The sequence below is a fragment of the Zootoca vivipara genome, chromosome 5 (assembly GCF_965207765.1).
Source record: "Zootoca vivipara chromosome 5, rZooViv2.hap1.1, whole genome shotgun sequence".
Classification (NCBI taxonomy): Eukaryota; Metazoa; Chordata; class Lepidosauria; order Squamata; family Lacertidae; genus Zootoca; species Zootoca vivipara.
Window position 1 is genome coordinate 90311734 of NC_142588.1, and position 26826 is coordinate 90338559.

General features: G+C 46.7%; 3 protein-coding genes across 10 annotated transcripts in view; 1 reads left to right on the forward strand and 2 right to left on the reverse strand.

Moving 5' to 3' along the window:
* Nucleotides 1-13697, reverse strand: part of EEF1AKMT4 (EEF1A lysine methyltransferase 4) — a 33224-nt gene extending 19527 nt beyond the window's left edge. For both annotated transcript variants that reach the window (XM_060274328.2, XM_088669242.1), the window contains exon 1: nucleotides 13430-13697. In XM_060274328.2, coding sequence (XP_060130311.1) covers nucleotides 13430-13625 — 196 coding nt within the window. In that variant the 5' untranslated portion in view covers nucleotides 13626-13697. The remainder of the gene's footprint in view (nucleotides 1-13429) is intronic.
* A 1864-nt stretch (nucleotides 13698-15561) lies between these two features.
* Nucleotides 15562-25093, forward strand: ALG3 (ALG3 alpha-1,3- mannosyltransferase). 4 transcript variants are annotated; one of them, XM_088669240.1, is made up of 9 exons: nucleotides 15562-15857; nucleotides 16833-17007; nucleotides 17159-17306; nucleotides 18565-18725; nucleotides 19112-19232; nucleotides 20572-20777; nucleotides 21616-21691; nucleotides 22502-22647; nucleotides 24653-25093. In XM_088669240.1, exons 2-9 carry the CDS (start codon nucleotides 16934-16936, stop codon nucleotides 24825-24827), a joined length of 1107 nt encoding a protein of 368 aa, XP_088525366.1. In that variant the 5' UTR covers nucleotides 15562-15857; nucleotides 16833-16933; the 3' UTR covers nucleotides 24828-25093. The 4 variants fall into 4 exon arrangements, with proteins under 4 accessions (XP_088525366.1, XP_088525364.1, XP_088525367.1 ...); XM_088669238.1 differs by having other exon boundaries at nucleotides 16908-17007; XM_088669241.1 differs by having other exon boundaries at nucleotides 16914-17007.
* A 677-nt stretch (nucleotides 25094-25770) lies between these two features.
* VWA5B2 (von Willebrand factor A domain containing 5B2) overlaps nucleotides 25771-26826 on the reverse strand; it is a 38333-nt gene continuing 37277 nt past the window's right edge. For all 4 annotated transcript variants that reach the window (XM_035133006.3, XM_035133001.3, XM_060274321.2 and 1 more), the window contains one exon: nucleotides 25771-26494. In XM_035133006.3, the coding sequence (XP_034988897.2) occupies nucleotides 25835-26494 (660 nt within the window). In that variant the 3' untranslated portion in view covers nucleotides 25771-25834. The remainder of the gene's footprint in view (nucleotides 26495-26826) is intronic.

Genomic DNA, 26826 nt, shown 5'->3' on the forward strand with positions numbered 1-26826 from the left:
GATTGTATGATAACATTCCAAACTAGAGAACAAAGAGATAGAATACTAAATTTGCATTACGAGAAAACTTTGAGAGTGCAAGAAACACAGATCATTCTTTTTAAGGATTTGCCAAAATTCTTTCTGGACCTGAGATCCCAATATTCCGATTTGGCAAGCATTCTGAAAAGGAGAGGGATCAATTTTAAGTGGGAATTTCCGGAAGGTCTGAATTTCCAGCTCCGACAGAAGAAATATAAAATCAAATCAGTGGATCAGAAGAAAGACTTCTTACAGAAGCACGAAAGAGAACTCCTAAAATTGGGACTCCCTTCCTCGACTCCAGGAGTGGACGAACCGATTGAGTTAGACTCTGATTCATACTTGGAGGGCGCTGCAGCACCACTTTAAGATGTCACTGAGGATTCTCTCATGGAATTCAAATGGATTGAACTCAAAACAGAAAAGGAATCAAATCTATCATGTCCTGGCAAAGCAAAGACTGGATATCATATGTTTACAGGAGACTCATGTCACAAAGGCGCATCGAAGAATTCTACAAAATAAAAAATTGGGACTTGAATTTATTTCATCGGATGAAGTTAAAAAACGAGGAGTAGTGATATATGCAAAAGAGAAGTTAACTCCTAAATTGATATTTAAAGATGAAAAGGGAAGATATGTTGCAGTCGAAGTCACATCTCAAGGCGAAAAAATTTTGATTCTGGGAATTTACGCTCCAAATGATGGAAAATCGGATTTCTTCAAAAGATTACACGAGAAACTTTTGGATTATTTGGATTACAAATTATGCCTACTGGGAGATTTGAATGGAGTGGTGTCAACATTAATGGACAGATCTCAAAGACAAAAGGAATCCAAAGATGGAAGACTTCCAAAGTCTTTCTTTGAACTGATAGACAATTTTGACTTAATTGATACATGGAGATTGAAAAATCCATTGGAAAAAGACCAAACTTTCTTCTCAAATGCCAAAAAATCGTGGAGTCGTATCGACTACATATGGATTTCGAGAGAGTTGGGTCCGAGGATAAATAAGGCTGAAATTTGCCCAAGAACTTGCTCCGACCATAATGCAGTATTACTAGATTTAAAAACATCTCTTCAGGGCACTTACAGATGGCGAATGAATGATGCTTTGTTGAGGAATGAAAATGTTTTGAAAAAAACACAAAAAACAATAAAGGACTATTTTGAGATTAATTTAAGAACATCTGTCAGTAAGAAAATTATATGGGATGCCAGTAAAGCGGTAATGAGAGGATTTCTGATCCAACAAAATACAATTAAGAAAAAAGAATATAATGCAAAGAAAGAAAAGATTTGGAATCAAATGAAAGAAAAGGAAAAGAAGCTAAGAGCAAATCCTAAGAATATACAGATACAAAAAGAGATTAAGGCATTACAAGGACAATTTTCCCAATTAATGAACGTGGAAATAGAATCTAAAATTAAATGGATGAAACAGAGATCCTTTGAATCAGCGAATAAATGTGGAAAATTGCTGGCATGGCAATTGAAAAAAAGGCAGAAGCAAAACACTATTACACACCTTGTTCAAGATGGAAAACATCTGGAGCACCCGACAGAGATTAGAAAGTGTTTTCAGAAATATTTTAAACAATTATATAAACAAGAAAAACAAGATAAAGAAGAATTGGAGAAATTCTTGGACAAACATGGCTTGCATAAAATCCCAGAGGATAAGAAAACCCTACTCTCGCAACAGATAACGATACAGGAAGTAGAACTAGCGATACAACAAATGCAATTGGGTAAGACCCCAGGACCGGATGGTCTTACAGCTACATATTACAAATTAATGAAGGACTGGTTAGTCCAACCTCTGAAAGACTTATGCAACGAAATCATGACTGGAGGAGGGGCCCCCGAGTCTTGGAAGGAAGCTTATATCACCCTGATACCCAAACCGGACTTGGATAGAACGCAAGTAAAGAATTATCGCCCAATCTCCTTACTGAATGTGGATTACAAATTATTCGCCAGTATTCTGGCTTCTAGATTGAAAAAGGTCCTACGAGATTTTATACATAAAGATCAAGCCGGCTTTCTGCCAGGAAGGCATATGAAGGACAATATTAGGAATGTTGTGGACATCCTAGAGATGTTGGAACAGAAAATAAATAAAAAAGCTGTGCTAATGTTTATTGATGCAGAGAAGGCCTTTGACAATATTTCCTGGACGTTCTTAAAGAAGAATTTAGAAAAAATGGAGGTGGGCCAAATTTTTTTGACTGGAGTAAAGGCGATCTACTCAGAGCAAAGAGCAAAGATTATTGTTAATAATATGGTATCAGAGGACATTAAAATTGAAAAAGGTACAAGACAAGGGTGTCCCCTCTCACCTTTGCTTTTTATAACGGTCCTGGAGGTCTTACTCAACAAGATTAGAAAGGACGATGAAATAAAAGGAGTGACTGTAGGGAAGAAACAATATAAACTTAAAGCCTTTGCAGATGACCTTGTTCTGACATTAGAAGATCCGGAGTCCAGTGTTCAAAGGGCTCTGGAAGTAATCCAAGAATTTGGAAAGGCAGCAGGTTTTAGATTGAATAAATCAAAAACCAAAGTTTTAGGTAAGAATATAGACAGTAAGGAAAGAGAAAAGTTACAGGAGGCGACTGGTTTATCTTTTGTTAAGAAAGTAAAGTACCTTGGTATTAATATGACTGCAAAAAACTTGAATCTATTTAAAGACAATTATGTAAAAATGTGGAATGAAGTGAAAAAAGATTTAGAGACTTGGACCAACCTGAAACTCTCTCTGTTGGGTCGTATAGCTACTGTTAAAATGAATGTATTGCCAAAGATGCTGTTTTTATTTCAGTCATTGCCAATAGTTGAGAAGTTGGATTGTTTTAAAGAGTGGCAAAAGGTGTTATCGAAATTTATATGGCAGGGGAAGAAGCCAAGAATTAAATATAAGATACTTACTGATGAAAAACAAAGAGGTGGCTTCTCCCTGCCCGATTTAAAGATTTATTATGAAGCAGCGACCTTTTGCTGGTTGAAAGAGTGGTTTCTGTTGGAAAATTCAGATATTTTAGATCTAGAAGGTTATGACAATCTTTATGGCTGGCATGCATATGTATGGTATGACAAAGTAAAGGCCCACAGAGGCTTTAAAACACATATAATAAGAAAAGCATTGTATAGTGTTTGGACCAGGTATAAAGATTTGTTAGAAAGAAAAACACCTAAATGGATTTCACCATTAGAGGCCAAGGTTCGAAAAAGAGTTAATACGGAACCCAGTTGGCCGAAATATAGAGATTTGCTGATTCAAGAAGGAGACCAATTTAAGTTAAAGACTTACGAGGAGTTAAAGTGTAAACTAGACGATTGGCTCCAATACCATCAGATAAATGAAGTTTTTAAAATGGATAAATTGATTGGTTTTCAATCAGAGAAGTCAAAGTTGGAAACAGAATTGTTAGAACCCAAGCTAAAAACACTTTCCAGAATGTATAAATTGCTGCTTGAGTGGCATACGAAAGATGAACAAACAAAGAATGTTATGATTTTGTGGGCAAAGGATGTGGGTCATAATATTATGATTGAGGATTGGGAGAAACTGTGGAAAGTGAATATAAAATTTACTGCGTGTAGCTTATTACAAGAAAATCTAATGAAAATGATGTATAGATGGTATCTTACACCAGTAAAATTGGCAAAAATATACCACAGTCATGATAATAAATGTTGGAGATGTAAGAAAGAAGTAGGATCCTTTTACCACATGTGGTGGACGTGTCCACTGGTAAGTGACTTCTGGAATAAGATTTATAATGAACTAAAGAAAGTGTTTAAAAACACATTTGTTAAAAAACCAGAAGCATTTCTAGTGGGCATTGTAGGGAAGGAAATTCCAAAGAAAAATGTGTCTTTTTTATGCACGCCACTACGGCAGCGAGACTTCTGATTGCTAAGAACTGGAAATTACAAACATTACCAACGATTGACGACTGGCAGATGAAGATGATGGAATTTATGGAATTGGCTGAGATGACTGGAAGAATCCGCAACCAGGGAGAAGAAGCGATGGAAGAAGAATGGAAAGATTTTAAATTATATCTTAAAAAACATGCGAAAGTAATTTACTAGAATAGAAATTAAGTAGTAAATGAACTGCGGAAATTTATAACATGTGAGATGATAGTTAAAAAGTATGATTTTTAATGTGATTAAAATGATGTAGAATTTGCTAATTAAATAATCTCTAAGGGACCAAAGGGAGGGAAACCCGAGGAGGTCCCTAAAGACAATGTAAAGGGTTTAAGGAACAACTAATTAGAATGTGTTTTTATTTATTTTTTTGTGTATTATTTTTTTCTGGTTTCTCTCTTGTTTGTTCTCTTTTTCTTTTTGTCTTATGTTGAAAAATCTCAATAAAAAATATTTTAAAAAAATAAATAAATAAAACTTCTGGCTAACCTTGAGCCGTGATGCTTCTCTTTTTAAAAACAAACAAAAACAAAACTAAAACCCTGAGCCCAGCAACAAGACGCTTTGTTTTTCCAACTCCAGAGACAGGCAATTCTAAGAAGACCCCCCCTCCCCAGGGGAAACTGTTCCACTCTGGTAACTTACCGAACCCAGAAAGTCACAGGTGGCTGCGGAGGGCAAAAAGAGAGAAAAGCAGGACTGAGTGGGTGCTGCGGATCACAATTAGCTTAATTAGAGATGAAGCAGCACTTAATGAGCGGGTTGCAAAAGGCGCTTTAATTACTTCCGCATTGGGCTTGGCATTTGTACGCCTGGCACTTACACCCAGAGGAAGGCACAAGGATCCCAACGCTCAATCTACATAAGCCACCCTACTAGGCTCTCACCTGCACAGTCCCCAGCCCCTGGGATTTAAAATCCAGCCTCCCTCCGTCTCCCCTCAGTCTACAATATATTAAATGGGTTGCAGGTGGAGTAATCATGCCTTTCACAAGCCAGGCATCCAATGAAGAATTTGGCTCCAAGGCTTCCTACTAGTTACTGCACACACTCAGGCATCTCCATCTCTATCCTCCATCGGCTGGGGGGGGGGTGCGTGTGTGTGTGGGGGGTGCATATTCCAGCCAGGCCAAAATGCTCAAAGGGAGCCAGAAGGGAGAGCGGCAAAATGGCAAAATTGGGAGGGCAAAATTGAAGGGAAAAGACAAACATGTCCACCTTGGAGGGAGGGATTTTTAAAAAAATGTAATAAATATAAATAAAATAAAAATGAACCAGACATGTTTCATGTGATTTCTATGCCCATGTAAGATAGGATTTGGTTTTGTGCCATTGTGCATATGAGGTTCTCCATGCTATTGAAGTCTGGACAACGGATAGACAACATGGTGCGCTCGAAGTGTCACTGGACTCCAGCACCCATCAGCCCCACTAGCATGGATAATGGGGGGACGATGGGAACTGTAGCATGACAACATCTGGAAGGCCACCAGCTCCACATTCCAGGTCTAGATCCTCCCACAAAAGAGTTACGGAATGATCTCTGCACCCGCAGAAACCTAGGAACCAGCCTTCTATCATGGGTCTATCTAGCTCAGAACTGCCTGCGCTGACAGGCAGCGGCACTACGAGGCTTCAGGTGGGAAGCCCTGACCAGCCTCACCTGAGACACCGGGCACCATGCTCTGCCACGGAGCTATGATCTCTCCCTCCGCACAGAATGATCTCTGTGCCCCACAATGGCACTTCCAGAAAGAATGAGAAGTGCTGTAGATTTAGGATGCTGGCGGCAGAACCTGATACCAAATAGCGGCTTCACCACCGGAAACTCAGCCCCAGGAGGACTGCACGATTTGCAGGTTCGATGCCTGTCACCTCAAACTCAGGCACACCTTCCATTTTGTCCTTCACCCCCTATGTTTCCCAGCACAGCAAGGATCCCGGGACTGTTAATCACACATCCAGCAGACGGGCCCTCTAACAGGCTCAGGCGATTAGACCCAGTTAATCCCAACCTGCTTGCAAGCTCCAGCCTCCCTCCCTATATCAGATTAAGGAGCCACCACGTTAAAAGCCACCACAGCAGCAATCAGATCAAAGAGATAAACCATCAGGTAGGATTAATGGAGGCTTAGAGCCCTCTCCTTCCCAGTCGGGACTTTTGCAAATGGTAAGCCAGGATTCTCTTAATTTGCTGGCTGTGATTAGGGTGCAGGGGCACAGGGTGCCCAGTCCGGCAGAGCCTTTGGGAGAGGTTCAAAGAAGAAACCAACGAACGAACGAAGATTCCCCAGTAAGAGAGAAGAACAGGGAGTCTAACTTGCTTGCCAGGCCTGCATAACTAGCTGGGGCATTTTTTCCCCCAGTGAGAGAGCTGTTGCCTGAAATTTCATCAGCTTTTAAGGTGAAGGTATCCCAGACTCAGCGCAGCGGAGATGAGGCTGAGGCTGTCACTTGCCACACTGAAAACTCTTGCACAGATGCAGGCTTATTTCTGCGTTTGGTACTCTGTGGAGATTTTATTTTAATCTAATTTGTTCTGAAATGCCATTTGACAGCACAGGCATTAAGGCAAGGGCTGCAGCTCCCTGGCAGAGCATCTGACTTACACGCGGGTGGCCCCAGGTTCAATCCCCGGCATCTCCACGTAGGGCTGGCACGCCCCCTGTCTGAAACCCTGGAGAGCAACTGCCAGTCAACTGAGACCACACTGAGCAGGATGGAAAATGGTCTAAATCAGCACAAGGCAGCTGCTGGTGCTCCTGGACGCACAGAATTGCTGGGAGAAGCCAAGAGGCTGCAAAGATGAAGCCCTTCCTGCAAAGCCAGCCTGCCCAACTGCCAATCCCGCCTCTCTCCCATCAACTTCCACCACTCAGGTTACCGCGTGCCATAAATAGACAGCAGATGTGCTGTCAAGAGATTAGCTCCGCAGCTGGCTCAAGTGAGCAAGTCAAGCCACGTGCTACGGAGGGAATCGTTTCGAATGCATGAGCAAGCAAAGGGCAACATCAGCAAGTGGGGCATGACTGCTGACCAAAAGCAGTATTAGAAACTCAGATATATAACCCAGGCACCGTAATGGCCTCTTAAAGCAAGGTTACAGTCACCAAAACAGTATGTCTAGTTGCCATTTTGGCGCAAGGTGGCTCTAAAGTCTTATTTTACAAATGATGTACTGACTGTGATTGATTCTCAGTTAAACACCTGGCTAGTTCAGAAGACTATCCTGAGCTAGTTTAAGAATTTAAAGAAGAAAAGTCACTTGGTCCAGGGACAGTCCACATATCTATTGGCCTATTCCGGCCTCTTTTTCTTAATGGTGACATGGGGCCATTCAAAACATTGGAATATTCTTCACAACTGTGAGCAGGACAGTGGGATGGGGTAAGTGAAAAAAAAAGCCACAACAATTAACTATAGCAGTGGTCAGGGATTATGGGAGCTGTGGCCTAAAAACACCGTAGCTGCTAAGCTTTCTTTCTTTCTTTTTTAAAGAAACCCAGGCATTAATAACCCATGCGAAAATTCCGTAAGCTTTTGTACTGTCAGTCAGTTTTCGTAGACAGGATAGTGTCATATATCCAGCTACGTATTATAAAATGTGTTCCAAAAAGACCATTTCCCAAATATCAAATGATCTGCATCTCTTTTGGGGGGTGGAGAGAAAGAGGTGAGATTTTCATAAAATCACTACAGTATATATATATATATATTTAGGTTGCAGGTACATCCTCACCAGATTAATCTGCCTTGAGGATCCTGGCTAAGCCCATAAGGCAGGCAGGATATAAATGTGAAAGAGAACTGTATAAACAGATACCCCGTTTGTAGATAAATATTAAAATAGATATATTTTTATACCTGAGACAGACAGCCAAAGACAACTTGAATATATAAGGTTTGTGCAATTAACAATCTGCATATCATTTCCATGGCAGATGCCAAATTAGACTTGGCGGGCCAGTTGCTCGTGCTCCACAATATTCTTACTATTAACCATCCGTGTGAAAAGCCTGAGTCAGCCTTCGAAAAATCCTGACAGATGGGTTCAAGTCACAAGAGACAAAAAAAGGGGGGGAAGGGGGGGAGTATCCAGGCACACTTTAATTTGCCTCTTGGTTTTCACATTTTCCTGCCTTTCTCACGGTTACATTTTCAGCCTCATCTGCGGCAGTCATGATGGCTAGAAGGCTAACTTTTAAGCAAATAAGCAATGGGGCTTTGAAGGATTCTGAAAAGGGCATCAGCAAATATATACGGTCTCCTTTTTCATCTAGCAGCAATAGGATCACGAAGGTATTTTTTATTTTATTTCAAAGGGTAAAAAAAACAGAAAAGCAAATTCCTAACTCTCATGGTGACACTTCAGAGATGCAGAAGGAAATCGGAAGGGTTTGCTGAGGAAACAGGGTTTTCCTGAAAAGTCTCCTATAAGGATGGGTTCTCAGCTGCAGACCAGACCAACGCTCGCATCCACCAAGAACAGCCCTTCAAAGGGGGCAGCAGAGCATCACTCAGGTTCTGAACAGTGGCAGAGAAGGCCATTGGGAGCATCTATTCCAGGGGCCGACACACTGCCCTCTGGTGGTAGCCAGGAGGAACCGGGATACTGCTTGTTTACAAAATATCATCCCTGCAGCAGAAATACAAAGGTTTCCATTGCACTCCCTTCCCCAGTGACGACCTCTGTCCTCTCTGCAGGAAAACTGGACACTCCAAGACTTCAAGAGAAGTGAAGCCCTTTCCCACCAGCTGTAAGATGGGAGCAACTTCTCTTGTGAAGACGGATGTAATAGTTACATTGCCAAGTATTCCCTGGCAAAAGCTGCACCTTCCGATTGCAACCCTTTCAACTTTCCCTCCTCTTCCCCCCCCCCCGCCCTCTTTCTTTTAGCTTCTAGCCCAAGACTGCGAGGGGAAAGCCTGACAGCTGCCTCTCTTTCTCTCCCACTTTACTCCATCACCTCTTTCCTTGCCAAAAGAACCAACACATTATGTTACAATCTGAAGCAGGGAAGGCAGAGCTCTGCCAAATTAAGCAGCACGACGCATGAAAAATACACCAAATTTGCAGGAACCACCCTATCAGCAGAAACTATGCTTGCTGGGTATAGAATTCACCTGAGTCCCCAATACAGACTTCTCTGAGCCACTTGCATTTGCAAGATAAAGGATATTAGAAGACCCTGCTGGATCAGGCCATACAGTCCAGCATCCTGTTCTCACAGTGGCCAACCAGATGCCTGTGGAAACCAGCAAGCAGGATCCGAGCACAAAAGCCCTCTCCCCTCCTTTGGTTTCCAGTACTGAAAAGCATTTCTGCCTCCAGCTGAGGCCCTTGATAGCCCTCTCCTCCAGGAAAGCAATCCTAGCTTCTTCCTGAAGCTCAGCTGCATTATGGGAACCCAACAATTGCCTAAATTGTTGCTGTGGAAACCCAGCCAGGTAATAAATAAATGCATAAATAAATAATATTTAAATAGTTGGTAGGGTTGCAAATTCTTCTGGTCTCCCCTACTCCACAAGGCTGCTATCCAGTGTGAATTCCACCAGCTGCATACTTTAGGGGGCAATCCTAAGTCTAGATCGATTGGGATGAGACGAGGTTTGACCCAGAAGTTTTTGTGGCTGAGCGTAACTCCCTCATCCTGGCTCAGCTGGAGACAGGCCACCATATCCCACCCAGCTGGCTGAGCAGAGATTGGCAGATCTCAAGCCCTGAAAAAGAGGCGTTGCAGGTGGGGGACTCGAGGTCGGGGAGACTTAGGCTGGATCCTAACTTGTTGTTGTTGTTTAGTCGTGTCCGACTCTTCGTGACCCCATGGACCATAGCACGCCAGGCACTCCTGTCTTGCACTGCCTCCCGCAGTTTGGTCAAACTCATGTTCGTAGCTTCGAGAACACTGTCCAACCATCTTGTCCTCTGTCGTCCCCTTCTCCTAGTGCCCTCAATCTTTCCCAACATCAGGGTCTTTTCCAAGGATTCTTCTCTTCTCATGAGGTGGCCAAAGTATTGGAGCCTCAGCTTCACGATCTGTCCTTCCAGGGAGCACTCAGGGCTGATTTCCTTAAGAATGGATAGGTTTGATCTTCTAGCAGTCCATGGGACTCTCAAGAGTCTCCTCCAGCACCATATTTCAAAAGCATCAATTCTTCGGCGATCAGCCTTCTTCATGGTCCAGCTCTCACTTCCATACATCACTACTGGGAAAACCATAGCTTTAACTATACAGACCTTTGTCGGCAAGGTGATGTCTCTGCTTTTTAAGATGCTGTCTAGGTTTGTCATTGCTTTTCTCCCAAGAAGCAGGCGTCTTTTAATTTCGTGACTTCTGTCACCATCTGCAGTGATCAAGGAGCCCAAGAAAGTAAAATCTCTCACTGCCTCCATCCTAACTAAGCCAGTTCAAATCAGTCACACACCAACTCCAACTGGCAACGTGGTGTAAATTAACCTGGCAAAAAGGGTAGTGCAACTCAGGTGACACGCATAGGACTGCATGAACATTTCGCCCCTTTGCCTCCACTGAAGCAACTATTTTTACACACACACACACACAAACACACCAGTGCCAAACAGGCACAGGAAGAGCTGAGCAACAAACTCCATAACGACTGGCCAGAGACCACTGCTTGTAACATACTGATGGATCAACTGTGCTGCTGCTGCCCCCTAGTGGCTCATAGGAGCAACATCCTAATAATATTTTTATAACCATAGCTGCCAAGTTCTCCCTTTTTTAAAAGGGAAATTCCCTTATGCTGAATAGGCTTCCTCACGAGAAAAGGGAAAACTTGACAGCTATGTTTATAACTCAAAAGAATTCTGAATCCTCCTGCAAAAAGCAGAAGGTAGTGAGGAAAGTGGGTCCTTGAGAAAGGCTGCCCAAATCCATAGCAGGGCAATATTTTTATTTATAGGGAAGGTCAGAAGTTGGTTGGCAGAGCAATGGCTTCAATCGCAGGTTCAATCCTTCGCATCTCCATGGGAAGGATCACCAGTCCAAAATGCAGGAGAGGCAAAGTCAATAACAACATTAAGAACCTTCTGGATCAGGCCCATGGCCCATCTTGTCCAGCATCCTGTTCTCACAACGGCCAGCCAGATCACAGAATCGTAGAACTGCATGTTCGGGAGGGACCCACAAGGGCCCTTTGGCCCAACCCCCTGCAATGCAGGAGACACAGCTAAAAAATCCCTGACAGATGACTATCCAACCTGTGCTTGAAAACCCTCAATGCAGGAGAGTCCACCACTTTTTGTGGTAGATGCTTATGGGAAACCCACAATCAGGACCTGAGCACAAGAGCAATCTCCCCTCTTGCAGTTTCGGGAATCTAGTGAGAGGTGTGTTTCGCTATTTTGTGCACACATACAGCCTTGACGAACCTGGCACCCTTCAGAGGTTTCGGATTATAACTCCCTGCCTTCACTTCTACTCTTTTCGGTGCCTTCTGAAAACATCCCTCTTTAGACAAGCCTATCCAGATGCTTTGACAGTTGAGGTAATTCTAATCTGCTTTAGTAGTGTAACCTTTGTAGGTTTTAAAGTGGGGTCACTTTTCTTGATTTTATTGTTTTCTCGTTTCATAAACCCCTTTGAGGTTTGCTTTTGTTTTTACAGCCAAGCAGCCAATGGATTTTTATGAAACAAACAAGTAAACGAACACACTCACTCCCAGCAGTCCCAGCTAGTTGGCCGAGGCTGCTGGGAGTTGAAGTTCAAAACACCTGGAGGGCGCCAGGTTGGCAAAGGGCCCCAGGGTCTTACTCCAAGTCTGCATGTAATGTGTCACACTGTGGTGTCTGAAAATGTGACGTGAAGGCTGGCAACAATAGTGCCTGGAGACATGGAATGACAGCTGGGAGGAGCGCAAAGAGAAGAAATGCCACAGAGAATCTGCAGCAGCACAACCAGACGCCTCATCTGCCCCAGCTGCAACAAAACATGTCTCTTCTGCATCAGTTTCTACAGCCACAAGCAGGCTCTGCAACCTTCCAAGAGTTTGACCTCACCCGCAAAGGTGCACACATCCATTGTCTCCTGAAACTGACGGATGCTAACAACAGTTGTCTGGTTGGTTGCTTTGGACTGCCCTGAGGAAGATAAAGCTCTAAAAATTAAATAATTACAATAAGAGCCAGTGTGAAGTAGTGGTTAGAGCAGGGGTTGGCAAGGTTTACCTTGCCTGGGCCAGTTCACTCCGGCAGAGATCCCTCCGTGGGTTGGATCGCATGCGTGCATGATTTCCAGTGCATGCGCAGACATGATTTCTGGCACCACGAAAGCGAGTCCCCGCGCCGTGCTGCTCCAGTTTAGTATAGTGCGCGGGGACTCACCGAGTGGGTAGCTTGGTTCAGGGGCGGCTCGTGGGCCAGTTAAATGACCCCCATAGGCTGCTTGTGGCCCATGGGCCTTAGGTTGCCAACCCCTGGATTAGAGTGTCAGACTAGTACCTGGGAGAAACCAGCGTTGAAATTCCTGCTCGGCAAAGAAGCTCACTAGGTGACCTTGGGCCGGTCACTACCTCTCTCTGCCTAACCTATCAAGGATATTGACAAGCTGGAAGGTGTGCAGAGGAGGGCGACCAAGATGGTTGAGGGACTGGAAACCAAGCCTTATGAGGAATGGTTGAAAGAGTTGGGTATGTTTAGCCTGGAAAAGAAGAGACTGAGAGATGATAGCCACAGGCCCGGCCCTACGTGCAGGCTGGGTGGCGCAGGGCACCATGGCGCCGGCCCGCCAGGAGGGCGCCGCGAGCTGCGCCCACCCGCTGGCCGACCGGTCCGCCGCGCAGCTGCGCCTGCCTGCCCGCCTGCCGCGCAGCAGCGCCTATTGCACCCGCGCTGTGCGCGGCGCCCACCCGCCCACCGCGCTGGGAAACGGGGTGGGAGGGCGCCGGAGGGATCCGGCACACCACAGCATCGGGAGCGCTTAAGACGGCGCTGGATAGCCATCTTCAATTATCTCAAGGGCTGTCACATGGAATATGGAGCAAGTTTGCTTTCTCCTGCTGCGGAGGGTAGGACACGAGCCAAAGGCTTCAAGATACAAGAAAGCAGATTCCGACTAAACATCAGGAAGAACTTTGACAGTAAGAGCCATTCGACAGTGGAACTGTCTCCCTCAGGAAGCGGTGGACTCTCCTTAACTGAAGGCTTTGAAGCAGAGGTTGGATGGCCACCTGTCATGGATGCTTTAGTTGAGATTCCTGCATTGCAGGGGGTTGAACTAGATGACCCTTGGGGGCCCTTCCAAGTCTACGATACTACGAACTTACCTCACAGGGTTGTTGCGGGGATTAAATGAGGATGGGGAGAACCACGGACACCACCTTGAGCTCTTTGGAGAAAAGGGTGGGATATAAAACGCAACAAAGAATATGAGATAAATAATAATGTGACACGACCATACCACGCTTCCAGGCAGGCAGGCAGGCAGGCAGGCAGGCAACTCACCCAGCACCAGGATCCGATCACCAGGGCTCAGCTCCGCCTCCAGCTGCTCTCGAAATCGCTCCAAGCCCCCGAACCATTCGGCCGGAGCCGCCCCTTCGTCCTGGTACCGCGAGTCCCAGAAGCTCCTGTCCCGGTACCGGGCGTTGGAGTCCGGCAGCTGCCGCCTTCGCGGAACCTCCTCCTCCTCCTCCTCCATGTCGCTTCCCCGAGGAAGGGCGGCCAAGCGAGGGTAGGGCTGGCGGGGAGGGTGGGAGCCTTCCGAATGCAGCCTCCGCCCACGTGGCGCCCTGAAAACCACGTGCAGCTTCCGCTCGCCACTTCCTGGTCGGTCGTGGAGAGCTTTGCTTCCGTCTGTTGGTCTTGGAGGTGGTTGGGTGGGAGAATGTGGGGCGCTAGTCCTCACCGAGGCGAGGCTGGCCCATGCCTGGGGTCTTTGCCACCGCTTCGTATGAATGATTCTCTGTGCAAAACCCAGGGAGGCAGTAAACCCGTTATTTTGCTGCAGAGATAACCCAGGAAAGAGTCTTGCACGGCATCTTAGCAGTCCTAAGTCGCGTCTACTCGGAAGTAAGTCCCATTGAACTGAACGGGGCTTACTTCCAGGTAAGCGGCGTGAGGACTGCAGCCTTGAAAGGCTCACAAGTTTATTGCCCACGTATGCTTAGCCTGGTAAAGAAAAGACTTGAGAGGAGATTTGATAATCATCAAATATCTAAAGGGCTGTTGGTGGAAGATGGAGCAAGCTTGTTTGGTCTTGCTCTGGAGGGTAGGACACGATCCAATGGATTCAAGTTACAAGGAAGGAGATTCTGACTAAACACCAAGAACTTTCTGACAGGAAGAGCTGTTCTTGCAGTGGAATGAACTCCCACAAGAGGTGGTAGATTCTCCTTCCTTGGAGGTTTTTAAGCAGAGGTCGGATGGCCATTTGTCTTGGTTGCAGGGGGTTGGATACAGTAACTCTCAGTGTCCCTTCCAACTCTGATTCTATGATATAAATTTGCACAATAAGGCCCCTTCCAGTCCAGATGCCCCTTTTTGTTGTGTGTTCACAACGACTTGTTCCTCATAATGATATTGGGGTGGTTATACACTCCGTTGGTTATGTGGTACATATTGGGGTAGTTATATGCTATCAGTACTCCTTGCACCTGCAAAAAAAATTGGCCGGACATACTGTTTTGTTTCCATGGCCTGTAACGCTATGCTGAGGTCTTGTTAATTTTTTATGCCACAAATGTTATGGGGGTCTTGTGTTTTTGTTGCGCTATAGTGCAAGAGTGCCGCTCCAGATAGCAATAATGTGATCCACTTTGTGGGAGCAGCCATGGAACAACTCATAACATGGAATGACATGTGAATGGCCCAGAATAAATGCATTACTAATACACTATTATTGGGTCAAGAACATGTTGCAGAATAGCCTACAGCCTAACAGGATGGTTCCTCTGGCATTTGTCACACATACACATGAAAATGTAAATCTGTGCGTTGAATCCAGAGCTTAAAATACATGACCTTTCACACACGTGCATTTGGAGAGGATCCCTAACTTAGCAGAGAGAGAGAGAGAGAGAGAGAAGTAGAAATACAGTATAGGACAAACTGCCTTGCATTGAATCCAACTGAAATACTGGCGGATCCTGCATTATACCAGAACGGATGGCAACCCTATTCCCCTTTCTCCCTGCACGGTGCTTAAATATTTGTTTCCCCTAAAGAGCACATCTTGCGTTTTCTGGGCATAAGAAAGCAAGAGGATCCCTGCTGGATCCGACAAAATGCCCACGGGAGGGTTGCACTACTTAGGCGACCCTCGAGGATCCTTTCCACCTCTGCAGTTCTGAAATTCTATGAAGTGCCAGCTCAGGGCGGCTCACCAAAACTTTAAAATAAAATTTAAAAAACCCTCTTGACAAGCACAGCACCAAAACAATAAAATAAAATAAAATAAATGCAATGGGATAGCAAAACAGAGACGGCAAAAAAAAAAAACTTAAAAGCCTCCCAGGACTTCGTGGCGTGAGGCTGCTGATGCTCCGCCGCCACCGGGAAGGAGGAGGAAGAGAGCGGAGAGGGGGGACCTTTCGAGCGCCGGAACTGCCTGCTCCGGGCGGTGCCGGCGCCGGGGCGCGTTTCGCGGTGGCACCACCTGGCCGGGCCGCCTGCAGCCGTAGCAGCAGCAGCCACAGCAGCTGCCCGAGGGGAGCGTGGCCGGAGCTGGGCGGGATGGCTCCGGGTCCCGCTCCGAGGAGGAAGGGGGCGGCGGGGCCTGCGGGCGGGCTGCCCTCCGTCCGCCAGAGCCTGCGCCGGGCCTGGCAAGACAAGCACCTGGTGCTCTTCGAGCCCCACTACACCCCGCTGGTGGCCGCCTGCCTCTGCCTGGCCGAAGTGGGGGTCAACCAGTGGGTCATACACAGGGTGGCATGTGAGTGAGGGCCCGGGACGGGGCCTGGGGTGGGGGTGGGTCAGGAGACTGGCACTGGGGGTGTGGATAAGGGGCAAGGCTTAGGGTTAGGACCCTCGCCGGGAGGGAGGGAGGGGTATAGCTCACGCCTGCAGCTCTTCTGGGAGTAGCGAGGACCAGCAGACCTTGAGGACTAGCGTGCCGGGCAGACGGACCCCTGTGGGATTGGGTTAAGGAGGCAACAGCAGCCCTCTCAAGCAAAAGGTCTCCCTGCAGTGGCCAAGCAGGTGGGAAGACCATGGGAAGGAGGTGAGCAGAGGAGCCAACTCCTAGGGGGTCGAGGTCCATTCCCCCCCCCCAATAAAATATTTGAGGGCTCCCCGCCCAAATATTGCCATTCAAATGGTGTGTGTTTGCCACGCTATGTGATTGATTATGCAGGGTGAGGCTTGCCTGCTCCCACATATGTTATTCAAGTTGGCACCTCTGTACGTCCCTCACTTGTGTCCCACAACCCCTACCTTCAACTGGTAGTCGGAGTCAGGTCTCCATAGATGCTGGAGGTACAGTAGTATGCAGTGCAGCCATCAGGAGCAGCAGGCATTGCTGGGTTCATCGTCCACAGATTTGTCCGCCCCCTTTTCAAAACTGCCCCAATTGGCAGCCGTTGCTACGTCTTGTGGCAGTGAATTCCGTAGCTGAACGATGCAAAGTGGGGTGTCATTAACAGGACTATGTGGAGGGTGCGATACATTGTGTAGTCTGAGGCAGTTTGGACAAAGGGCTGGGGCTTCATTTGAGCCAGGGCGTAGTGTCAGAACTGGCCTCGAATCAATGCTTCTTGTCCTGGCTGCTAGAGCCCAGCCTAAATAAAAATCTGTCCAAGCCCTTCAAAAACAGGTCATAGCTAAATGCCTTATCACAGAGGAACAGCCACCAGGCATGGCTTTGCATGTGTTCTTGTAGACTTGGATAATTTTAGAGCCCTTCTTTTAGATCCAGGCCGTTTTCAGCAGCTGAAGCAAGATCCTGTTCGTACTTGATGGTACAGCTTCTGTGCTTTCCCCAAAGATACAGAGATCGACTGGAAAGCCTATATGGATGAGGTGGAGGGTGTTGTCAATGGGACTCTGGATTACACCCAGCTAAAGGGGGACACAGGCCCTCTTGTGTGAGTAACACTGAGCTTGCAATTATAATGAGGGTTTCAGCAGTGGTAGGGGGGTACATCTCTTAAAGATGGAGCCTGGGCGGCAATAGGGCAGTTTCTCTTGCCTTACTCTGTAGTTGATCTATTTACCCACTCCCCCCCCCCTCTACAGATATCCTGCTGGCTTTGTTTACATCTTCCTGGGCCTGTATTATGCAACTGGCCGTGGCACCAACATCCGCCTGGCCCAATATCTTTTTGCTGCCCTTTACCTTGCCACACTGCTGCTCGTTTTCCGCATCTACAGCCGAACCAGTAAGGTCAGTAGCTCCTACAGCACCTCAAGGAGCACTAAAGACTGTTCTTCTTCCTATCACACAGTAGATATGAGCCCTCATCCAAACACAGTGCTCCTGTGCAGTACATGTGGGACCTGAAAATTAAAGGCCAGGAGGAGGACAGCAAGGTTTGGGTGGGTGCAGGTTAAGGTGGAATTCTGTGGAGCTGCACTGCTGAACTCTCTATATAGACTGAGACTTCCATGTTCATGATACTGTACAGCAACCGTAAAAAAATGCAACCTCACATTCCAGTTCTACCACTGAGATCTTCTGTAGGAGCAGTGCTGGTTCCCCCCCCCCAGGTTGGTGAGGCTCATTTGATTTCAACACAAAGCCGAGCTTTTAGTGTTATTGGCCGAGCCCTGTGAAATGATCTTCCAAAATATATTCAGCAGCCTTCCAAATCTGTATTGACCTTTAAATGATTGCTGAAAACTTTTATTTGCTGCCAGGCTTATGCAAACAATTAATAAAAACTTTAATTAGTGTTCTTTAATAATAAAAAATTATGTGGTCTTTATTTTGTATGTATTCTTGTTGTAAATTGCTTTGATTTTTAAAATGATGCTTTTGTAGTGAAGGTTCCTATAAAGCGTGTTCATATGCTGTGAATGAGGACACAGCTACAAGTTTTCGGTTCTCCCTCTCTTGCACAAGGAGGAAGAGGATCCTGGGAACCTGACCTTACAATCTGAGAAAAAAGCAACTGAGCATGCAGTTGTAGGAGGAAAGTTAGGCACTTTCTGCTGAATGCTTGTCTGTTGTTATTATTATTATTACAACTATTATTTCACCTTCCACGCATTTCTCAAGGCGATGCACAAAATACAATAAAAACTGTTAAAAACAATACAGAAAGCAGCAGCAGTTAAAACTAAAAACCAATGTGAATTGGGTGCCCATTGCAGGGACCTATTCATCCAGCTGAGAAAGCTTGCCAGAACAAAGCTTTTCAGAAAGTACAGATTGTGGGTTCGTATCTCACCAGGAATTTCATTCCACAGAAAAGGGCTGGCCACACTAAAAGCCAGGAGTTAAAGAAGGGGCAAAGTAGCTTCAGTCAGCACAACTGTCAGCCACTGCCTCTAGGAGGTGCTGGGAGCCCAGTGGGCACACACAGGCTGTCCGTTGTTGGAAGACTCCAGTCTGTAAAATGGGAACAGTGGCAGCTTGAGTCATCTGAAGCCGCCCCAATGGCAAGTGGGCTTGATTTTCCTCGTTGACACCTCTGCTGCAGGTCCCACCCTACGTTTTCTTCTTCATGTGCTGCGCCTCCTATCGCATCCACTCCATCTTTGTCCTGCGCCTCTTCAATGACCCGGTGGCCATGGCGATCCTTTTCCTGGCTGTCAACCTCTTCCTGGAGGAGCGGTGGTCCTGGGGCTGCTTCTGCTTCAGGTGAGAGCCCCTTTAGAGCCAATCCATTCAATGGGAGGGTATTTTAAACAAACAAGTGGCACACCTGATTTTTCTGCTTGCAAAGTGGGAATTTCAGAGCCAGCTCATTGCTTCCTGTGGTGCATCTAAAACAGCCTTTGCTAGCCTGAGCACCTCCAGATGTTTTGGACTACAACTCCCATCAGCCATCTTGCTGTAGTCCTGACTGTTCAGTGTAAACTGTAAACCTTGTGGGCAAGGAGGACAGACTTGCTCTCTGTGAAAGTCTGCTGCTAGTTCTTAGACTTAGTCAATGTCAGATGGCAAAAGCAAGGTGCATGGGGACTGGAATGGGCCTTTTGTATTAACCACAGGGATCAGTGGCATCTTTTATCTCTCTCCTCAAGCCTGGCAGTGTCTGTGAAGATGAATATCCTGCTCTTTGCACCGGGTCTCCTTTTCCTCCTGCTGCAGCGCTTTGGCCTGCTAGGAGCCATTCCCAAGCTCGCTATCTGTGCAGCCCTGCAGGTAAGGAGATGGGAAGATTTGCCATGCCCAGATTCAACCCCTGGTATCTCCAGCCAAAAGGCCTAGGAAAGGTCACATGGCATGTCAGAACAGACAACACTTAGTCTACAGTGCCTGGTATTCCCAGGGGGTCTTCCCATCCAATTAGTAACCAGGCCTGACCCTGCTTAGTTTTTAGGAGATCAGGCATGTTTAGGGTGGTATGACCACAGGCGAAATACTTGTCTGATTCAGTTACTACCTAGCGACAGTAGAGCTAGGTCAAGGTGAAATACTTTGAAAATATGCACAGCTGTGATCCTGTCTGTTGGATCATCAAGTTTTAGTTTTAAAAAGGTTTCTAGCTCTCGTTGTTTCTGTAAATATGCTGGCAGAAACAAAGGAAGTATGGGTGGGACTTCCAGTGATCATGGTGAGACTCCTGTCCAAACATATATATTTCCATATCACCCTGCTCCATCTCTAGCATTTTCTGGCCCATCCTCTCCTTGTCCTTGTATTTGTGAATTTGTTTTGTGTGGTTGCACATCATTTCATGAGTTCAGGGCATGTGAGCAGTTACACAATACTCAGTGCATAACACTCAATTGCACAAAACAAATACTGGGTGTTTCCCCTGGTGTTTTATTTTTTAAATGGAAGGGAGAAATGCAATTTATGAAGGATGCAGGCAAGTAAGTTTCCCCTCAAGCAAACATTACAGAAGGCAGTTAATGTTGTCCAAGCTCGGAGAGAGCTTTTTTGGCAAGGGAAACCTCATCGCTAGGTGCACATGAGGTTCAATTACTGTCCAGCAGCCATTAAGAGGAGGCTGCCCAAAATAAATGCAGCAGGTCTTTTGGAACTGATGCCGGGAAAGAAGCTGAACTGCCTTCCTCACAGCTTCATTGCATCATGAGTTTTGTAGGTTTAAAGCAGCAGAAGTAATTAGTAGCTTGTGTACCTGATGCTCCAGCATTTTGCTAAAAATAATAAAGCACTTCCTGGATGAATGTGTAGCAGAGCCTATGAAGCAACACGACATGTCTCTAATTTTGGAACAGAGAGTTGTATTAGCTGCAGAACCCAAACCTGATTTCTGGCTTAGGTGGTAATATCAATCAGCAAAGACACTGGCTCATCTGCTGCAGCTGCAGCAAAACAGGTCTTTCCTGTTTTACTTCACACACACACACCCCCGCAGGCGCACACCTTCATTGTCTTCCAAGAGAGACAAGTGAAGCTGGCAGACTAAAGAATGCAGTGACCTCAGCTTCCACAATTTGCTGCACTAGGAGTGCCAAAAAGTCGCATTCATGTTCTTCGTGGGAGAATTTTAAGGCACAGTTGTTTCTTGCAGGTTGTTTTGGGGTTGCCCTTCCTGGTAGTGAACCCTGTTGGGTACGTGTCCCGTTCCTTTGACCTGGGCCGACAGTTCCTCTTCAAGTGGACAGTAAACTGGCGATTCTTGCCAGAAGAGGTTTTCCAGCACCGGACATTCCACCTGGCATTGCTGGCCACCCATTTGGCTGCCCTGGGGCTCTTTGCACTGAAGAGGTGGCACAGGTGAGAAGGTGGCATTGTCACTGTGCTCAGGGGGATAGTACGTGTGAGACTCAAATCTTGGAGAATCACGCTCACAATTTATGGGCTCTCAGAGAGAAAGAGATTTTGTTGTTGTTGTAGCTTGTCAAGGAGCGAGCTTCTAATTCTCCAGCACTGGCCTGATACAAAGCAAGAGAGAAAATGGGACTTTGGGGCACATACACAACCCACAAAAAATTAGCCTTTGCAGGATTCTGCTTCAGTTCAGTACAAGGGTGCAGAAACCACTTGCACTGAAAGTTAGTGTCATGTAGTGCACAGAATGTGAAAGCTGGGGAAAGTTCTGGGTTTGCATCCCTACTCAACCATTTGAAGCTTAGTCATAAGAACAGCCCCACCTGATCTCAGCAGAGGTCCACATGTCCTAGGATCCTGTTTCCAACGGGGTGAGCAGATGCTTGCAGACATCGTATAGGGCAGGCATCCCCAAACTTCGGCCCTCCAGATGTTTTGGACTACAATTCCCATCATCCCTGACCACTGGTCCTGTTAGCTAGGGATCATGGGAGTTGTAGGCCAAAACATCTGGAGGGCCGCAGTTTGGGGATGCCTGGTATAGGGTGTGGAAAGCAGCAGCTGTTTTCTTTTTTTGCCCCAGCACCTAGTTTTAAGAGAGAAACTGCCTACTTTGAGATCTCCTCTGTCACCCAGCCTAACCTGTCTCATGGATTAAGAAGAGATGATGCTAAACTGCCCTGAATAAGAGTTTACACTCCCAGCAGGAAGGGGTCCACTTTCTTATGGATCACAACAGTTCTGCTTCTCTCCTCTTCCCCCCCCCCCCAAAAAAAAACTGCAGGTGTGATGAAAGCATCCTGTCACTGCTGAAGGATCCAGCTGAGAGGAAGAACCCTCCGCAGCCCCTCTCAGCCAATCATATCCTTTTGCCAGAGTGGTGGTGGTGTGGGGGGGCAACCGCATGGTAGGTGGTTTGTGTGATGGTACAAGGACAGGCCTTTTCTGCGGTGGGCGCCCACTTGTGGAATGTTCTCCCCAGGGAAGCTTGCTTGGCACCTACCGTAAGTTACTTATCATTACACCCCAGGTAAAAACATCCCTCTTCTCCTAGGACTTTGGATAATTAAACAATTAACTGCAGGGTGGTGGTGGTATAGTTTTCATTATGGTATGTGCGTTTGTGTTTTTAATATTGTAAATTGCCCCGTGATCCTCCCAATAGAGGGTGGTATAAAAGTTTAAAGGTAAATATAAAGGGACCCCTGACAGTTAGGTCCAGTTGCGGACGACTCTGGGGATGCGGCACTCATCTCACTTTACTGGCCAAGGGAGCCGGCGTACAGCTTCCAGGTCATGTGGCCAGCATGACTAAGCCGCTTCTGGCGAACCAGAGCAGCGCACGAAAATGCCGTTTACCTTCCCACCTATTTATCTACTTGCACTTTGACGTGCTTTCGAACTGCTAGGTTGGCAGGAGCAGGGACCGAGCAACGGGAGCTCATCCTGTCACGGGGATTCGAACCGCCGACCTTCTGATCAGCAAGCCCTAGGCTTAACCCACAGCACCACCCACGTCCCTTCCAGTATAAAAGTTTAATGAATAATAATTTATAAAAGGACATGGAAAGAGCCGAGCTTCCACACTCTTGATGCTCCTCCACTCCAGAGCTGCAATGGATTTGAACTTTCAACTTTGTGCAGTGCAACCTTCCCTTAACCAAAGGCCACAGGTAGTCTTTGCTCTCTTCACTTCCAACTTCATCGGCGTTTGCTTCAGCCGCTCCTTGCACTACCAGTTCTACGTCTGGTATTTCCACACTCTGCCCTACTTGCTCTGGTGCACGCCTCCCAAGAAGCTTGCTCATCTGCTGAAGTGCGTACCAGCAGGGGTAGGGGAGACAAGTCAAGGGGACGCAGGGTCATGCCAGCCACGTGCCTATTTTCTCTGTGCAATCAGATCCATGTAGTGTATAGGAACGGCATTGCAGTTTGACAGAATTCACAGCATACATGCCTGTGAATCCAGCACGTGCTCACTTGATCATGATTACAGAACTTTGGGTTGCATCCATAACTCACATTTCACTCAGAGGGAGGGGACATTTGAATGCAACCATTTATTTATTGGGGTATTTGTAGGGTCACCTTTTGTCCTGCAAAGCAGCTAGATGACAAATCTTTGAAACAAAGGTCACATCTGCACCATACATTTGAAGCACTCTTCTACCACTTCAAATGTATGTTGTGAATGTGGCTGGAGTCAGGATCACAAAGAGAACATCAAAACCAGTGAGGGGAGCGGGACTAGTGGGAGTTAAACAATGTACCATGAAATTACATTTCAAATATTTTGCGCATGTTAGACACAAAAAAAAAAAATTGGGTGAAGAGGGAAGCTGTCACGTGGTGCCTGGAATAAAGACATTTTTTAAAAAAAATAGCTCAGCCTGCTGCAGAATTTTGATGGATTAGGGGTGAAGCAAGGAGTTCAGCTTTCCATCTCCACTTATGAAAACCTTGATGCAGGTGCTACTGTAACATAATTCATATAGGAATCTAATCAAAACTTTTTATAACAAGGCCCATTTATTTAGGGGAGGTTCAGAACTCTTTATTGGCACACCGTTGTTTTAAGAATGTATAAACAGTTCCTAATCAACGTTTTCCAAAGCAGAATGCAGAATATGTACACAAATCTGAAAAACAAACTTTGAAATCATTGAATTATCCAAACTCCGTATACATTATAAAATGGCCAAGTCATTTGTTAAAAAGAAAGTTTTCAATAGCTACCTATATTTCAGTTGGATGCCGGTTCCAGAAGGCTGGAGCTGCAGCACTAATGGCCTGATATATTTAGTGATATCAGGTGTACTTCTGGGGCATACAGAACTCTTAATAATGCCCTATAAGAAGAATACAATTGCCAGAGAGGAGCATATGGGGCAAGGCTTAAGTTTCTCAAGTTCTCTAGCCCTAGCTTGTATCACTTTAAATGCTAGAAGTGAAACTTTTAACCGAGCCACATAACATATTGGCAGCCAAGTGCAGTTTCTTAGCAGAGGTGTTATATACTGTTGGTGGGATGCCCCAGCCATCAGCCTAGCTGCATTATTGTAACCTAGCTGCAGTTTCTGGACTGCTCAAGAGAAGCCGCACATAGAGTGCACTGCAGTAATCCCGTCTTGAGAGTTCCTGATGCCTGGATCTCAATAGTCATAGCTGTCTCACCAGATGAAGCTGATAAAAGGTGCTCTTAGTCACTGAGGTTACCTGTGCCTCCAGTGACATACATGGATCTAGGAGTACCTTTGCTGAAGCAGAACTGAAGCAGGGTGGGAATGGAAAAGAAGTGAGTGCTAAGTTCAAGATCCTGGTTCTGGTGTAGAAAGCCTTCTACATTGTGGTACCAGGATACCTGAAAGATCACCTCATCTCTTACATACACAATTGGTCGCTGCTCTGCAGGTGAGGGCCTCCCACAAATAGCCTCTTATCAGGTCTGTTGAGCACAATAGCTGAGTTGGGCTTTTAGCGTTGTGGCACCTGCCCTTTGGAATGCCCTCCCCTTGAATATTGGGCAACATCTCTGTTGTTGTTGTTTTTATGGCGCCTACTGAAGACATTCCTCTTTTAAGTTGAGCTCTTTCCGAGTCTGCATCTGTGCTGGAATAGTTTTAAATACGTTTTGTATTGTTTTATCTCTTGTTTGCTGCCCTGGGCTCCTTTGGGACGAAAGACGGGATATAAATGTAATAAACAAACAAACAATTTTTAAGAGTGAAAGTGAAGGAAGGAGAAAAACCCACTCCTCCTGCTACGACAGCCTTATGTGACTTCTTGAACAATGTCCTATTTGTTTTTTCCTCTCCCTTCAGGGTGCTCATTCTAGGTTTGATCGAGCTTTCTTGGAACACGTACCCATCAACAGTTTACAGCTCCGCCGTCCTCCATGTTTGCCATGCCATCATCCTCCTGCAGCTCTGGTATGGGACGGAGGCCTCCATGACCCCCCAGGAAGTAAAGAAACAGCCTTTGAAAAAGGCTGAGTGAAAACTGCACAAGAGGAGCTTCCCACAGTGAGAGCATGAACAAGAATTGTCCAGGCATGGATGTTGCTCTGGGTCAGATGCTGATGGACCACTTCCATTCCCCCCTGGGACCTCTTGCTCAAGTGTAGGCACTGCCTCCTAGCCCAGAAGGGTGGTGGTTTGTGGATTGGAAAGAGTACAATCTGCATACCTGCTGGTGGTAATGTGGAACACCTTAAATAAAATCAGCCAGGGCTTGGCGTGAGGCCTCTTGCCTCTGTATTTTGACTTTTGTCTTGTGGCTGCACTTCATTTGCTTTTAAAGCAAGCTTCTTGGCCTTTTAAAGGTGGATAACACCTGAGAACAGGTGGACTTAAGGTTGTATCCAACACCGTCCCATTAGTGCAAGGACTTCCGCTCACACAATGGAACTGCCCCTCCCTCTGCTCCCCCCATGCACCCACTAAAGCTGTTCTGTAGATTTTTCTTAACTCTTCTGAGCAAGTTAGCGGGCAAGGGGTGCACAGAGACAGGAGAGGGAGGAGAAGTTCAGTTCTGCAAGTGGAAATCTGCACCAACGGGATGACTTCCATCTGATACAACCCTGAGTAGCACAGTCTTGCTACGGGGGTGAGGTGTGAGCAGGAATAGGAGTGTTGCTTTTTACTGGGAATAAGCTAATTTTCTGCTGTGGTGGAAGGAGAGCCTTTCCCACTCATTTCAGGAGTCAAGGCTATGCAAAACAGGCTTGCAGTACACTCCCTGTGGGGGACAGCACACGTCTCTCTTCCCTTTTTTGGACATAATCTGGCCAACCCAATAGACGAGGGTAATCAAGAGACTAGCCCTGGCTCTCTATAGCAACTCAAGTGCCTGTAATTTTGGAGGTATCTGGAAAAAGCATTGCTGGTGTGGACACAGAGTCACTCAAAGACCTTGGCAATGAAAGAACACGCTGCTGCTCTAGACTCTGAGCTCGTCTCTTTATTGGCACCCGCAACCAACAGCCTGGCCTGCTCACTACTCCTTCACACATTGTTTGGGTTGTAACACAGCATGTTCAGCTTGATGTTCTCATCCCAGTGGCGGAGCAGCAGGAAGAGTTGACGTGCTGCCCCTTTGAGGGCGGCGACGTCCACACCTTCTGGCAGCTGCTGTGCCCGCAGCCAGGAATCGGCCTTGGCTGCCAGCAACTCCCACTCCACAAAGAACCCGGCACAGCGGTGCTCCAGCCATGCCAAAGCCACAGCTGTGGCCCAGCTCATGCTCTCCAGGTCCCCTTCCTCTGCATCTGGGCACATCTCCTGCAGGCTGATGCTCACTTCAGAGGCATCCGGCGAATGGTCGCAGGCGTCTGTCTCGGAGCCACGCCCGCTGTCCGCCTGTGCCCACACGGCAGCGCTCGGCACATCTGAGCAGGTGCTGTGTGAGTGTGGCGATCCTGGCTCCACGGCTCCCTCCTTGCTCATTCCAACTACTTCACCGCCATCCGGGGAAGGCTGGTTTGCTGTTAGCCTTGGGCTGGCCTTGGCTATGAGTGCCCAAGGGGAGGTGCTGGAGGCAGGGCTGAGGCTGGCACGGTGGGAGGCATAGGGAGAGGCTCGGCGCAAGCGGTCCAGTGGGATCTGAACAACCTCTGAGAAACACTCGGTCAGCTGGAACATGCCGGGGGCCTGCTGTAGCCGCACCTGTTACAAGGGAGAAGTTGGATGTGCATTTAAGCCAACCTCCTGAGTCCCTTAACAGTTCAGTGGGAAGTGCTTCTGTGCAAGTTCAAAGCTATTTTGCAACTTCCTTTCATTTGAGTAGGCTAGTGCAGCAGAGATGTTTATGGGCTGTGCCAAATTGTAGTTTGGAACTGCATACTGTTCTGGTTCATTCAGAACAGTCTTATCTATCTATATATATGAAGTCCAAGTTGTCCCTGCGTCCAAGCTGTCCCGTGTGTCCCTGGGTCACTGCGCATGTCCCCCAGGGACACAGGGATTGGACAGCAGAGACTGGACACGCGCGCGCTCTC

What these genes read in the sequence shown, in the direction of transcription:
- ALG3 (XM_088669238.1), top strand. Translation starts at nt 15,659, where the DNA reads ATGGCTCCGGGTCCCGCTCCGAGGAGGAAGGGGGCGGCGGGGCCTGCG. An exon ending in GGGGACACAGGCCCTCTTGT is followed by an intron (nt 17,008 to 17,158) that starts GTGAGTAACACT and finishes CCCCCTCTACAG; the next exon opens with ATATCCTGCTGGCTTTGTTT. An exon ending in TCTACAGCCGAACCAGTAAG is followed by an intron (nt 17,307 to 18,564) that starts GTCAGTAGCTCC and finishes CCTCTGCTGCAG; the next exon opens with GTCCCACCCTACGTTTTCTT.